The sequence below is a fragment of the Corvus cornix genome, chromosome Z, assembly GCF_000738735.6.
Source record: "Corvus cornix cornix isolate S_Up_H32 chromosome Z, ASM73873v5, whole genome shotgun sequence".
NCBI classification, from domain to species: domain Eukaryota; kingdom Metazoa; phylum Chordata; class Aves; order Passeriformes; family Corvidae; genus Corvus; species Corvus cornix.
The window spans coordinates 34,074,108-34,088,366 of NC_046357.1; the positions used below are offsets into that span (position 1 = coordinate 34,074,108).

A 14,259-nucleotide genomic window follows, 5' to 3' on the forward strand; every position below is an offset into this window, starting at 1 on the left:
TATGTGTAAAAAAACTTGAGTACTTGTAAGGTTTGCTGAATTGATATCTCCGAAAGATGAAATTTTGTAACTACTTCTTTGTGCACACTTTGCCTCTGTGTCCTGAGGATGAGAAAGATGACAGTCTCCTTCCCATGGTTGGTTTTCCAGCTTCTCACACTGCATGGCTAGGATTTTTCCAGAAGGTGGACTAAAGCACTGCTTCTTTGATGCCCAGTCACACAGGTGATGTGAGAGACGGATGGTTTCTGATCTCAGTAATAGTCAGTATATGCCATTGCAATTCCCTGTTTAAAAGTTCGTGCTAGTATTCCTTATTAGCAGTTATGCAGCCTGAAATTTTTCTGACAGCTTTGAATTTCTGTCTTTCAAGAGAGCAGAAAGTTGTTTCTCCCTGTTTCTCTGCTGTGCATTACAATTATACACATCGAGGGGAATGTTCACAGCTTTGAGGTTCCAGCTGTGCTCTGCCAAACTGACAGGAGTTGTGTTGACTGTTTCTGCTTCTGTAGTTGCCCTGTTTTTAGTCACCATAAATAACAAGCATTATGGAAAACTCACTTTGCTCAATTTCGTCATTATATATTGATGTAAAATCATCATAGAATCCCTGAATTACCAATTTACTGATTATTTACCTCAGAAAATTTTAAAAAGTTTTACAGAAAAGTGGACCTGTGGTCACTTTAATTAGAGTTTAATTATGTAGCCAAATGTTTCACGTTTCTTTTTGCTTTACTTCTTCAGTGTACTTGTTTCCAAGCAAATTGTAGCTTATTTTTTGGGAGCAGTGCTTAAAGTATTAGGAGACCTAACTTTTCAGAAATTCAAAGCATTCAGATCTAATCAAAACCAGTGAACACTGATGGAACTGAGTTAATTTGGAAATCAGGCCATTGTCTGGGCCTTTTAAAATTTTTTGTTATTTTTCCTTCTTGTGCCACTTGTGTTATGTAAAAAGAGGTTCATATTAGATTATGGATGACCTCCCAGTGGATGTCAGTGAAGGACTTACTCCAGAAAATTTTCAGCACAGGGAAGGGAGGGGCAGGGGAGAGTAATTAAATTGAAGACTAAATTAAAGGACAAGGTTCTGACTGCATTTTCATCTCTGTTAAAAGTTGTAGAAATGAGAACAAAGTAGATATTGCACAATTGGGCATGTAATGTTCACTGTAGTCTGTTTCATTCTTTTTTGTAACATACAAAATTTTGCCTTAGATCAAGTAATGTCCCACAAGTCAAACTTACTAATGTGAAAAAGGACCTTTCTTGCAACCCTGTACAATAGGAATGAAATCACAGATTTCCATTTTGTATAGCTAGAGCTATTCTCAGTTCACACAGAAAAGCAAACATTAAACAATCCAGCCAGACCATTTGTTTCCTTCAAAAGATAATGTAATTTGTTTCAAGTTTCATTGTCATTTTGCATTTTCTGAGGTAGGTGAGCTAGACTAGGAATGTGACTGTAGGAAAACTCAGGATTTTCCTTTACTAGGGCTTACATTTACTAATCCTATTTGAAGGTCCAAAAAATTTACAGGACTTCTGAAGTCTTCTCTGCAGTCGTCTCTACTATATGGTATTGTAACTGATAGCTTAAAGGTGTCCTGGCTGTCTCTCATAAATAAAAAAAAAAAAAGAGTTATCAGGGAATTGATTATTACCTGCAGTCTTTTCAGTAACAAAAGGTAGCATTAAGAAAAGGATTAGCTGTGTTTCTAAACAATGGCTCAAAGATGTTTCTTCAAACTGCTGTTTTCTTCCTTACATTTCTCTTAAAATAAAATAGCTAAACTTCCTGGAACTTTAATCATTGAATTACTATTCCCTTTTTAAACATTCAGCTGTAAAGCTGTTTGCTTGCCTCAGAAATATGTGATACCTTGTAAATCGGATGAGTGGGCACTTTTTAATGTATTGGAGGGTAAAACCTGGAATTGCTTGTATATGATGATAAACAAGAAGGATGAAGGACAGACAAAAAAGCCTAGTAAGCCTAACTGAAAACATGCTGCCTTAAAAACCAAAACGCTTTACATGATGTGCTACAAACAGTTGCATTTGAGCCAAAGTGCTTACCAAGACAAAAAACAAATAGACAAAAATAGTCAAGTTACAGGTTCAGCTTGAGCAAGTTATAGCATTGTGTGGATTTTTTTCTTAGTAGACAAAAGATGTGTAGAAATAAATGAGATTTTGAATCTTTTAATCTTGCCTGTGATCATTTAATAAAGCAGGTGTAAACACTTAGGATGTAGTTGCTCATCTTCTACTCGGCTGCCTTAAGGTCCACTGGCTGCCCTTGCGACATCTTCCTTGCGTTTTCCTGCTTAAACCCAGGTCCTCCCAGAGGCATCTTGCCTGCACTAAGAGATGTTCATGCTGCAGCTTCACCATAGTCTTTTAACCTCTGTGTTTCTCAGGTACTGGCCCCTTCTTTTTTAATGTTACTAGCGATTTTGTAACCTTCTGTCATGGCTTGATGCTGGCTCGTTGCCAGGTGCCGACAAAAGCCACTTCCTTACTTTCTTCTGCAGCCGGACCAGAGAAGCAAAAATTTAACAAAAGGTTCATGGGTTGAGATAAGGATCAGGAGAGATCGCTCATCAAATACCACCAGGGCAAAACAGGCTCTAATTAGAGATAAGAATTGAAAACGTTTCTAACACAATCAGAACAAGATAATGGGAAGTAAAAAAAGCCCTTAAAAACAGCTTCCCCTCCCCACTGCTTTCTCCTTTCCAAGCTCTACCTCCTGCCCCAGTGGTGCAAGGGGACAGCAAGTGGGGATTATGGTCAATTCATCACCCACGGTTTATCCCACTGCTCAGGGAGAGGAGTCATTCCCGTGCTGCACCGTGGTGTTCCTCTCACAGGAGACAGTTCTCCATGAACTTCTCCAACATGAATCCATCTCACAAGCAACAGCTCTCTGTGACCTGCTGCAGTGTGAGTCCATCCCACGGGCAACAGTCCTCCCAAAACTGCTGCGGCGTGGGTCACTCTTCCGTGGCGTGCAGTCCTTCAGGGACAGGCTGATGTAGCATAGGAACAGAGTCCCTCTCTCGATGGATCTCCGACAGGGTCACAGCTTCCTATAGGCATCCACCTCCTCCAGCCTGGGGCTCCTCCATGGGCTGCAGGTGGATATCTACATCCCTATGGATCTCCACAGGCTGCAGGGGCACAGCTGCCTCACCATGTGCTGCACCAGAGGCTTCAGGGGAATCTGAGCTCCAGCACCTGGAGCAGCTCCTCCCCCTCCTTATCCCCTGACCTCGGTGTCTGCAGAGTTGTTCCTCTCACATGTTCTCACTCTGCTCTTTTCTGCTCAGAATTAAAACTGTGCCACTGCTTTTGTTTTGATTTCTTCTTAACTATGTTATCACAGAGGCATTATCACCATTTCTAACTGGGCCAGCCTTGGCCAATGGCATGTCTGTCTTTGGAGCTGCCAGGGGTTGGTTCTGCTGGACATGGTGGAAGCTTCTAGCAGCTTCTTCCAGGAGCCACCTCTGTAGCCCCCCTGCTAGCAAAACCAGGCCATGCAAAAGCACTAGACCTTCACTTGCTCTCCTGCTGGATATCTAGGTATTACAGCTATCTTGCATTGTAGTTTGTGTCGTACTAGAGTCACCTCGGTGTCTCAGTGGTGGCACAGTGAAAATCTAGCATCTTGTGTACTCTGCTGCAAAGAACAGTGTGGTTTTTTTTCATCTCCACCCCAAGTGTACAGCCCTCAAAACCTATTTATGATCTAGTAATTGATGAATACACTCACTGCTTCTGGAGTCTTCACCTAGGAGTGGTTGTAGGAAGACAGAAGCGGTGGAGACTTGCGGAAGATGGTGTAGAAAGCAGTGAACAGTTTTATTTATTAGGACACACCTTTCTGAGTCTGAGAGTAACAGGTGACTCAGAGACACAATGGCTTTCATAGGACTACCTATGAAACTGCCTACACTACTGTTGAAGTGTTTTCTCCCTTTATTTTTGTATGCAGTGCATTAGCTCTTTGTGTCTGTAGGTGTATTTCTACCCCCTAAACATCTTGAGTGAGTTAGGAGCATTATAGAAAACTTCACTAAAAAAGACACTTCTGTAAGATCCCAACGATGGGAGGTACAGCAGATTTGTGTAACCATGCTCATTATTAGTGCTGTACTTCTCATGTTCTTTGCTCTCTGATCTTAGTCATAGTGATTTTTGTTATCTTTGTTTATTGCTTGTTAGAGAGATGGGATTTTCTTTGACACACTGTTGAAAGAATAGAGTCAAGTTTTGTGCATTAAACATAATGGACAATTCAAAGTATTTACACTTGGAATTCTAGATTGAAATGATTGCTTTCAATTGTTGCCTTTTTGCCATGTAATGTGTGTCTTTTTAAGATTATGGTTTTCACCAGTTAATACATTTTGTATCTAAATTAAGCTTTACAGACAGCTGTAGAACTAGTGCAAGATCAATGCTATTTTTGGCAGTATTTGGTTTGCTTTCTCTTTTACTTCTTACTTCCCTCCTCTGTCCACAGCATCATTTATTTCTCGAGCGAAACAGAAGAATGCACTCAGTCACACTTCTCAGCAACTCTGCAGCCTGTGGAGCGTGTGGGCAGTCTCTGTATGCAGCATCCTGGAAAATGTGTGTTCTCTTGAAGTGATCTGCTGAAAAGCACGTACTTGTACAGTTGTTCCAGCCTCCCTTGTTGCACTGCTCTCAAGGTCTGAAATGCCTTGTCTCTAATACTCCCTGGGATCTGCATTTCGTCTGCCAAAGAAACGCTACCTGCTGCAGTTACCCAGTGAACCCTGAAGAGCAAGGACACTGAAGATGGCCCTGTGTGCTTATTATGCAGTTTGGGGTTTGTTGCTAGAAGTGGCAGTAGCATTTGGCCCAGTACCAAGGATCACTTGGGAACACAAAGGTAAGAACAGAAATTTAAGTATTGTAATATGGGACATTGCCACATCCTCAGGGTTTCTGTGGGATTTGAAACTCATTGAGGCTTTAGGTTCTTTCAGCCAATTTGCTGTGAGTTTGATCAGGTGTTGCTGCTTTGCTCATCTTACAAAATGCTTAGGACCAGAACATTCAAAAGTCATTCAGGCACTGGGTTAACTGATTTTGGTTCCTTTAAGCAGCTTTGAAAACAGAACTTTTTAAAGGAGGAGTTCCAGATTCGGCTTTCTCAGCTGAAGAATATTGCAACTGAAACTTGTTTCAAGAGAAAACCTCAGTGGGTGTATTTTGTTTTAAACAAATTATTTTTGCCTGGAGTCTGAATACGTTAGCAAAATGCACCTCTCCCGCTAATAATCTATTTTGACACCAAGCCATCCTGAGCACTAAATAAATCACCAGGCAAAGGAAAAATCAGCATTTGGCCCTCTTCCGACAGCATTTTATGGTGTCTAGATATGAAAGTCTTTCACAGAACAGTGCTTTTCTTGCATTTGAAATTGCAGCACATATTCATAATCTTCCAATAAAATAATCAGGAGTGTGCAAATGCAGTGCAAAGAGAAGTAATAGAAATCAGAGGATCCGTTAACTTTTGGTTTAATAATTTAGCCTGGATCTGAAAAGAACTTTAGAGCAAAGACTGTAGAATAGTAATTTGCTGCATTTGTGTACATATGCATTTTTTTTCCCTGTTTTCTACTCCCACCCCCCCAATTCCCCACGTGGGAATGGATGCTTTAAATAATAAGAGATTTTGTCTTTGGGTCCTTCTTTAATATTAGTAAGCAGCAATTGATTACTTATCCAACTGTGCAATAACTGTACAAACCCGAACAAATACATTGGTCATATAATGAAGCAATTTTAAATAAGGATATTAAATTCTGAGCAGACATTCTGTAGGAAAAGATAGATGGAGATTAAGAATGTAGTAGGAATAAGCAGATTATGAGATGACTGTAGGAAGTGTTTTTCCTGATTATTGGTATAGCAATTAATGAGTTGCTGATACAGCCTTTCAGAAAGGGTGGCCTAGCCAAGAGTTGTAGTTCCTGCTTAGACGCTTTGATGCTTCTATCTTGTAGTTAAAATTTGGCAAGTTGCTATTTAATGGTATGGTGAGGTACTGCTAACTCACATCCAAATTAGTCAGAATAAATGGAGTTTATTTTCATTCCTGGTATTTCTCTCTCGTCTGTCTGTTAAAGACTGTTGCATTGAAATGTTGGAAACCTACTTTGAATAGGAGAGGAAATTTAGTTCAGCGGAGTTGTATGAACCACTTTATCCATTTGGGGAAAATTTTCCTGCCAAGTAAAAGATTTCAAAATTCAGGCTTGAGAATCTAGTTTAAAATTTATGTTTCTGGAGTATTAAAGTTGAAAATGTGCAATTGCTAATGATAGGATTGGAAGTAATAGTACATTATTTTCATCTGTATCATAAAAAGCCATGCTTAATTAATCTTGTGTCTTCATGTACAAAAGCTTTCAGTCATTTTTATATTATAGTTGTACACTCAGAGAAAATACTCTTTTGTATTAGTCAGTTTGTGTCATCTTTCTCCAAGCCATTCTGGTCCATTCTGTATGCTTCCTCATTCCACTGCCTTTTCTCTCGTACCTCCCGCTTTTTCTTGTCTTATTTCTATTCATCTTGATTTTTTCCCTCATGTTGTTATTTTGTGTGTATGTTATGTATTTCATCTCTGGTTTTCACTTCACAATCAACTGCAAATGATTTGTTATTTGCTCCTGTGTTTGCTTCTGTGTCTTCTTTCTGTTATGTCAGTGTGCTGAAGTGTTGTCTTAAGGTGTAGAATATTTTGTAAGATTTGTTAAGGGTGGTTGCAAGGGATGTGGTGACTGGCCTGATTTTCCACAGTAGATTGGTATGTGGAAAGGAAAAGGTGAGAAACAACCTGACAGTGGATGTGGAAAATGGAAGTTTAGAAAAAGTAGGTAGAAAAAAAAGATGAAGGAAGAAGTGAGTTATAGGGATCACCACAAGAGGAGATATTTAAGCATTGGAAATTGAATGAGAAAGTCGGGAAAGGTGATTTTGATGTTGTTGGAAGCTGCTGTTTCTGCTGAATCTAGCTTCTGAGGGGTCCCTTGTTTTCTACAGAGGTTGTCTGAATTAACCTTTGTTGTTTTCAAGTTATCCAACAGCTGTTAGACAACTTAGAAAAAATGACTCATAAGCTTGACCCTAAGTGATTGTGTTTCTTCATGAGGTGCTGTTTTTTTTTTTCCATTTCAACAGAGGTCCAGCTAATACATTTTAATGAATCAAAAGTGTCAAACTATTCAACCTTGCTGTTAAGTGAAGACAAAAATGTTCTATATGTAGGAGCCAGGGAAGTGATCTTTGCCTTAAACGCAGTGAATATTGCTGAGAAGCAGCACGAGGTATGCCTTTTAATACGTTATCCTCCATGTAGAAATTGTACTCCAAATTTGACTTAATTTCCTTATGTCAGTAGGATTGCATTTTAGGCAAATAGGTAAAAGAGAATATAAAAGAGAAATAAAAGGGAAATTACTCTGTATGGTCTACTCCAGTATTGTTTCTGGAAGATTTTACAGAGTAATAGAGAGTAAGAAAGGAGAAGCTGGATATAAACAAGTGATTAGAGGTCTCCTTGGGTATTTTCTTCTTGGGGGCAGGATGCTGGACGAGAGGGACTGTGGGTATCATCTGTAGCAGTAGTTCTTACACATTTTCTTAGTATCAGGAGTGGGCCATCTTCTGTTAATCTGAGTCAAAAAGTAATCTGAAAAAAGAAACAAAGTTGGGGCTTGCTCAGTTGTAGCTGGCTGCAGATGTGCTGCAAATGAAGGCCCTATCCTTTCAGTCTCATCTTCTGTTTGTGTCTAGGTGTGTCTGCACAGCAAGTGGAGGTGCAGACAGGTCTGATCTAGCTTGCTCAGAGAAGTACTTTGAATATTCTGGTGCTGGTTTCTCTAAGTAGATTAGCCCAGGCAGAAGTCTGCTAATGTTATATTGCTTCCAGGTCCTTCCCAGGCTCCTCCTTTTCATCACATCAGCAACACAGGCTGACATGTACAGGTGCAGCATGAACTCCCACCCAGGGTGCTTTGGAAGATGCTCATATGATTTTTAATCTGAAGACCATGTTAATGGGTGGTGGTGGGCACTTTTACCAGCATATAAAACATAGCTGTAAATTTGTACTCAGTATAGTGTTAATTAGTCCAGTAAATTTTCTTTGATTCCTTTCCCCAAAGTGTTTTTTATTCAAGTGTTAATGAAATAGAGATGTACTTTAACTTGGAAAAAAACACTTAAACCAGTTACAGTTGCATTTGCCTAATGCACATGGTAATGAACAGTTCATTAGCAATTTGTGGAGAATCGTCATTATGAACCCAGAAGATGGTAGTTTAGTTCTGCTTAAGGGACATGGATTTGAAAGTGTCACATCCCTGGGAAAAAATGGCTTTGAACCTTGCAATCCGACTTGCAAAATGTCTTGAATTTGCTCTAGACAGTATTAGGATTGTCTTTTATTGTGTGTGTTACTGCAAGGTTTTCAGACCTTGCATTGAATTAAAGTGCTTCGAATGTGCTTTTTTTGTTGCATGTTTTTTCACTTAGTTACACTGGAAGGTCACAGAAGATAAAAGGACTAAATGTGCAGTCAAGGGCAAATCAGAACAGGTATGTACTTTTATTGAACTTTGAGAAAGATCTTGCACATTTTACTTCAAGAGGAGTGACGTTAAAAGAAGAAAGTCTCCAACTGTGTGAAATTAAAATTTCAAAACAATCACCTAAATTTTTTTAATTAAGTTGAGCGTTAGAAACTGCAGCATGCTTAGTCTTTTTTTTTTTAATTCTTAGTTCATTATTTTTGTTGTTGAATATTTTTGAATGTTTGAAAATCTGAACACACCCTGATGTGTGCTTAATGTTAGTGGTTTTCCATTAAGACAATAAACCAGTATTGCTTTCACTGAAGTAATTGATAGCAACTGTTGTGTTTTGTTATTGCAGTAATTCCTTCACAGCATTTGATTTTACAGAGTGAATGATTAATTTTTGCTTTAGGGCATAGGAGTTTTTTATTAGGCCAGTGTATTTTTTTCACTGACTCTGTGTATGTGTGTTGGGTTGCTTGGTGGGTGTGCCCCTTGTGGTGTGACTCAGACAGTTCCCCAGCGCTGGAGCAGCCAGACCTCCTGTCAGCTGGGCAGGGTTCCGTGGTGTTTCTGGGACCCACAGACTCCTCATGAGTGCCAGGGCACAGGCTGGGCCTGCTCATTTGCCTCTCTGTGGAGATGGTTTACTTGAGGTAGTTTACTGTATGTGGATGTACCTTTCTGTTGTGTAACACCACTTCATTTAATGATGCAGTAAAGCAAGGATTTGCTGGGCCTTTAGCACAGGTTTGAAAGTAGAAGTCTGCAAGTCCTGTGAATACAAAAAGCAGATCTACTGTGTGCTTGGAGGGATGTGATCCTTGAATATGCAGCCCGTTTGGTACGCACTGTTAAAAAACCCCAAATGCTGCGTCCAGGGCTGATGATTGTCCTGCAGTCATGTGGTTCATCAGGGTGGGAGTGGACTATCTCCCTTTGACTAGCTACTTCTTTTCCTTGACTGACCACTGATGACCATCAGTACATTGTTCGAACACGAGGTGTGACAGATATTTAAGGTTTCCTCCTTGTCTACATCTTCAGGATGGGATCAGAGAATATTATTTTTGTTTTCCTGTTCAGCTGGGGTTGCTGCTGATAATACTGACATACATCCATGACAAATATGGGATATGAGTTCCTCCTATGCATGAGCATACGTTTAGCAGACTTGTGTGTGAATCCCCACAAGACCTCTCAAAAATTACTGGTGGGGTATATTAGACCCCATAAATATGTACTTCGACTGAGCTCTGAATTTATTTTCTTTTATTTTCTCCTGCTCCCAGTTTAGCAACTCACACTTATTACCAGTCATACTTTTTCCTCACTGTACTTCTAACCTCCGAGTAGTTGTATTTATGTTGAGCCATGATGTTTTGCACAGTACAATAGTTTCAAAAGGGTCAAGGAATTAAGCTACTACTGCTATTTCTTACACTTAAATGGGCAGTTCTCTCCCCCACCCATCAGCACCATGCTGTATAATGCCAGCAGAAAGCATTCATACAGCTGCTCAGGGGCCTCATCTGGCAGAAAACTGGTTTTACACTCTTCCCTCCTGCAGTGTTTTCCCACACAGTCAGAGAAATACTTAGTTTGTCTTGTAAGAAGGAATAGTAAGGTCAGTGCTTAAGCTTGCTTAAGAAGTTCATGGAGTAGCAGTTCAGTGGAGGGATCTGGCAGTGTACCAGCAAGAGTTAAGGGGTATTGTCAAAACTGTTTTCCCTCTCTTTAAGTGGATGTTTAGAGTTGTTTCACTTCATTATTATTAAGAATTTTTATTGTATCCTTCATTAAGGGTTTTGCTCAAACTCCTTGTTCTATTTCAGACCAAAAGATACTAAGGAGCTTCCTTAGATGATATCAAGGACTGGAAAAAAAGAAAAAGGATGGCTATAAGTGACAAAGCTTTGTAGCTAATTTAAGGGTATTAGAGGTTTTGCGCTTAAGATACAGCCTTGGCTGTCACTGTTTCATCTAGGTGTACAAGGGATGACAAAGTCTAAAACTCACTCAGTGTTTAACTAGTTGTTCCCATGGACTTGGACGTGTGTTTGGAGCTTGTCCTTCCATAAAACAGCTTGGGGTGGACCCTGCTGAGCATGCTATCCTGCTAGGACACTGAGGTAGCTGGAACACTACTGGCTGTAGGAAGCCACCTGCTTCTGGAGCTGTAGGGACATGGCATCCCAGTGTCACCCATGTGTCACCTGGGCTTGCTGGTATGATGTGGCATAAGAAGTGGCAATGGACAACGTTGTTTGTTTATGTTGGAATGTAGAAGCTATGGTTTATCAGACTAGTCCTTTCCTCATCCTCTATTACAGACAGAGTGTCGTAATTATGTGCGCGTCTTGCAACAGCTGAATGATACTTTTCTCTACGTGTGTGGAACTAATGCATTTCAGCCAACATGTGATTACCTGGTAAGAAATGTACATGTGTTTTGACCCAGCAACAGCTGTAACTTAAAAGCAACTCAGATAGAAAATGAGTTAGTCTCCATTTCCAAAATTGTTGCATCTTCACTGCTGGCTGTATGGTTAGGAGCATTTATTTCACTGTCCCATCATAATGGGAGAGTATGGAAATAAACGGTGCTGCTCCTTTTTCAGAGCACTTAATGAGTTACTGATTCATCTTGTCTAACTGCAGATTTACTTTTTCTTAGCTTTTATACTTCTTTATGCATTGTGCATTAGCATGAAACCAGTTACTGAAACTAAAATTACATTGTTTGCCACTTCCCATTACCAAATCTCCCTGAAATTTCTCAGATTCCTGTCTCTGCTTGTCTCTGCTCCTGGCTGTGCCTAAGACTTGTAGTGCTGAATCCTTCAAACTGAAGTCTTGGCACAAAATTAAAACTCCCTTTTCTCGCTGCTGACTCTTGTATCATTTTCCTTACTGCAGCTCTTAGTAATTCAAAAATTGAGAAATCCTGTAATACTTTGTGTCTTTAGCTTCTAGTACCTTCATTACATAGTATAACTGATTACTTCCCCAGGACTGTGTCTACATTTCAGCTTTCTGATCCTCATTCTCTTGATTTGTAAGGGATTTATAAAGTAGCAGCCAAAGTGCTCTGTTGCTTTTTAAAGCGTAGTTGGATTACACCATATCTCACAAATTTAACATCATCTCAGAAAGTTGCTTAATCCATCTCAGAAAGCCTTTTTGATTTCTAAGACTCTGTTTTTTTCAGGCTAATTGAATACTTACAAGTTCTTTCTGTGTATCAGTTAACTTCTCTGCCTTTCCTGCTGTCTAGCTTTTTTGGGTACTCTTTCTTGAGGTCTGTCTGGATTTAACTTTTCATCTTTTGCTCTTTTCTGCTTCCACCCTCACAAAATTACAGGAACACATTTCCTCTCTGTCTTTGGGACTTGATAAGATTTTCTGAAAACACATATGCCTTCTATAATTTCACACAAAATGCCTTTGATGCTGGAAGTTGATGATATAGCCCATTATTTAGTGTTTAGTTTTTAGCTAACTTTGCACAAGTTGAGTGGCTGAAAGAAAAAAGTGCTAACAGTTATTTTGTGATTTTCAACAGAATTTAATTTCATTTGAACTTGGAGGTAAAAATGAGGATGGTAAGGGCAGATGTCCATTTGATCCTGCTCAAAGCTACACATCTGTTATGGTTGGTAAGTTCAGACTTTGCATCCTGGTTCTTATGTTTAAAAATGTTCTATCTTTTCCACTGTCACTCTCACTGTAATTATCAAAACAGTAGCTTGCGTCTCTATTTTTTTGTCTTTATTGTGTATCTATATAGACATTAAAATACTTACGTAGTCACCCTAAGCATGTTCTTTAAAAGGAGAACTTCAAACTCATGGTTGTTTTGGAAGCAACTTCTAAAATACCAGTCTTCAAACTGTATTTCTAGACGTTAAACATACTTAGTCCAGATAGTCTAAATGTATTTAGACTGCCCTTGTAGTATCAATTACTGTAATTTCAGTAAATATAGCAAGTAGTATTGTTAGCTGTCCTGAAGGCATGCAGCAGAATAGGGAAGTGAGATACTTTTTGCAAGTGTACTTACTGCATGGAAAGACACCACTGAATCTTAATTTGGGGAAGCCAGAATTTGTGGCTTTACCTGCGTGTCTCAAGATCAGAAGAGAGAAGCTCAATATAGCATGAAACAGGAAATGAGAACAATAGAACATGCTCCCTGCATTGTGCCTAAATTCGTACAAGTTGAATTTGAGTAATGGTGGCATAGAAAGAGAGGAAAATAATTCCAGACTTCTGATGCATTTAAGTAAATTTGCATGTTTTAACTTAAACTGTAGGTTTTCATGGTAAGTGTTAAGGTACCACAAAAACAACATTGACTTTTGTCAGTTCTCATGTTAGAGCAGTAGTAACAATAAACCCAAGTGTGGAAAAGTGTTAGGCTTGAGAATGATTGGCAGAAATGTAAACATAAAAGACATGTGTAGGGCAATTCAGAGGAAATCCGTGTTTACCTTTTCTTGTGGGAAGTTAAAACATATATATAGACTTACAAAATATTTATGTACCCTTTATGGTATCCAGTCCATAAGTTCTAACATACTTGGTTTTGTGTTGAAGATGAGGAGCTTTATTCTGGGACTTCTTACAATTTCTTGGGAAGTGAACCTATTATTTCACGGCACTCTCATCAGAGCCCTCTGAGAACAGAGTATGCAATTCCTTGGCTTAATGGTAAGTGGGCATGAGAACTGGCTCAAACAAGTTACTTTTCCTTTTTCAACATCACACGTACAGGGTCTAAGTGTCTGACCCTGGGTAAGGAGTAATTGTCTGGTATCTCAAAGAGATGGATTTTGTTATACTGGCATACACTATGAGTGTGTGCCCTCATGCATGCCATCAAGAGACTTTATTTTGAAATTTCAGGATTTCTATCAGCATTGGTCATGAAAACAGCTTCCGAATATACACGCTTCAACTTGACATTAACAGTTTATCTCTTACGTGCTTGTTCATCTGTGCAATAATGCAGCTTAGTTATGATATGGTAAGGAATGGAATGGTTTTGGTCTTGAATTGGTTCTCAAATTGAGATGATCATGGTTCCTGATGCTTTTTAAGTACCTCAATTTCAAAATTCACTGAGTTTTGTGAATGCTCAGAGGTTTGAGGCTTTGTACCAAAAGGACCAAAGTCATGATCACTGTCCAAAAAGCACAGGATTCTGAGTTTTGTAATACATATTGTAATGGCACTGTCATTTCAGTGCTTCAGCTAATAGCTGAAATAGAGGAGAAGCAGGCAAGGGAAGGTTACCTCTCCAGGCCCATTAGAAAACCACATTTGAGTGTGGACTGAAGAGTGCTGAAGTAATGAGCTGTCAGATCATAGAGATCTCTCAGGTATCTTAGTGCTTTCACATAAGTTTTATGGGGCTTGGGTTTTTTTTCTGTTTCCGGTAGGTTTTTGGTGGTTTGGTGTTTTTTAGAAATCCTATTCATGTTATGAGCAGCAAACTGTGTAAGCAGGTCAGTGAGTGGAGAGGAGGGAAATGCAGTGTGGAGTTTGGGTGAGACACAGCTTCTGAGGGTCTTTGAGGGGATCAAGTTAGTAGTCACATATGTAATAGAAAATTCTTCTGTTT

General features: G+C 39.4%; 1 protein-coding gene across 24 annotated transcripts in view; it reads left to right on the forward strand.

Moving 5' to 3' along the window:
• Nucleotides 1-14,259, forward strand: part of SEMA4D (semaphorin 4D) — a 100,675-nt gene that overhangs the window by 57,485 nt on the left and 28,931 nt on the right. For all 24 annotated transcript variants that reach the window (XR_005603828.1, XR_005603827.1, XR_005603829.1 and 21 more), the window contains 6 exons: nucleotides 4,541-4,933; nucleotides 7,237-7,382; nucleotides 8,593-8,655; nucleotides 10,967-11,065; nucleotides 12,199-12,292; nucleotides 13,233-13,346. Coding sequence is in view for 21 of the 24 variants with exons in the window: in XM_039567000.1 (XP_039422934.1) it covers nucleotides 4,840-4,933; nucleotides 7,237-7,382; nucleotides 8,593-8,655; nucleotides 10,967-11,065; nucleotides 12,199-12,292; nucleotides 13,233-13,346 (610 nt within the window). In the remaining 3 variants the exon portion in view is untranslated. The remainder of the gene's footprint in view (nucleotides 1-4,540; nucleotides 4,934-7,236; nucleotides 7,383-8,592; nucleotides 8,656-10,966; nucleotides 11,066-12,198; nucleotides 12,293-13,232; nucleotides 13,347-14,259) is intronic.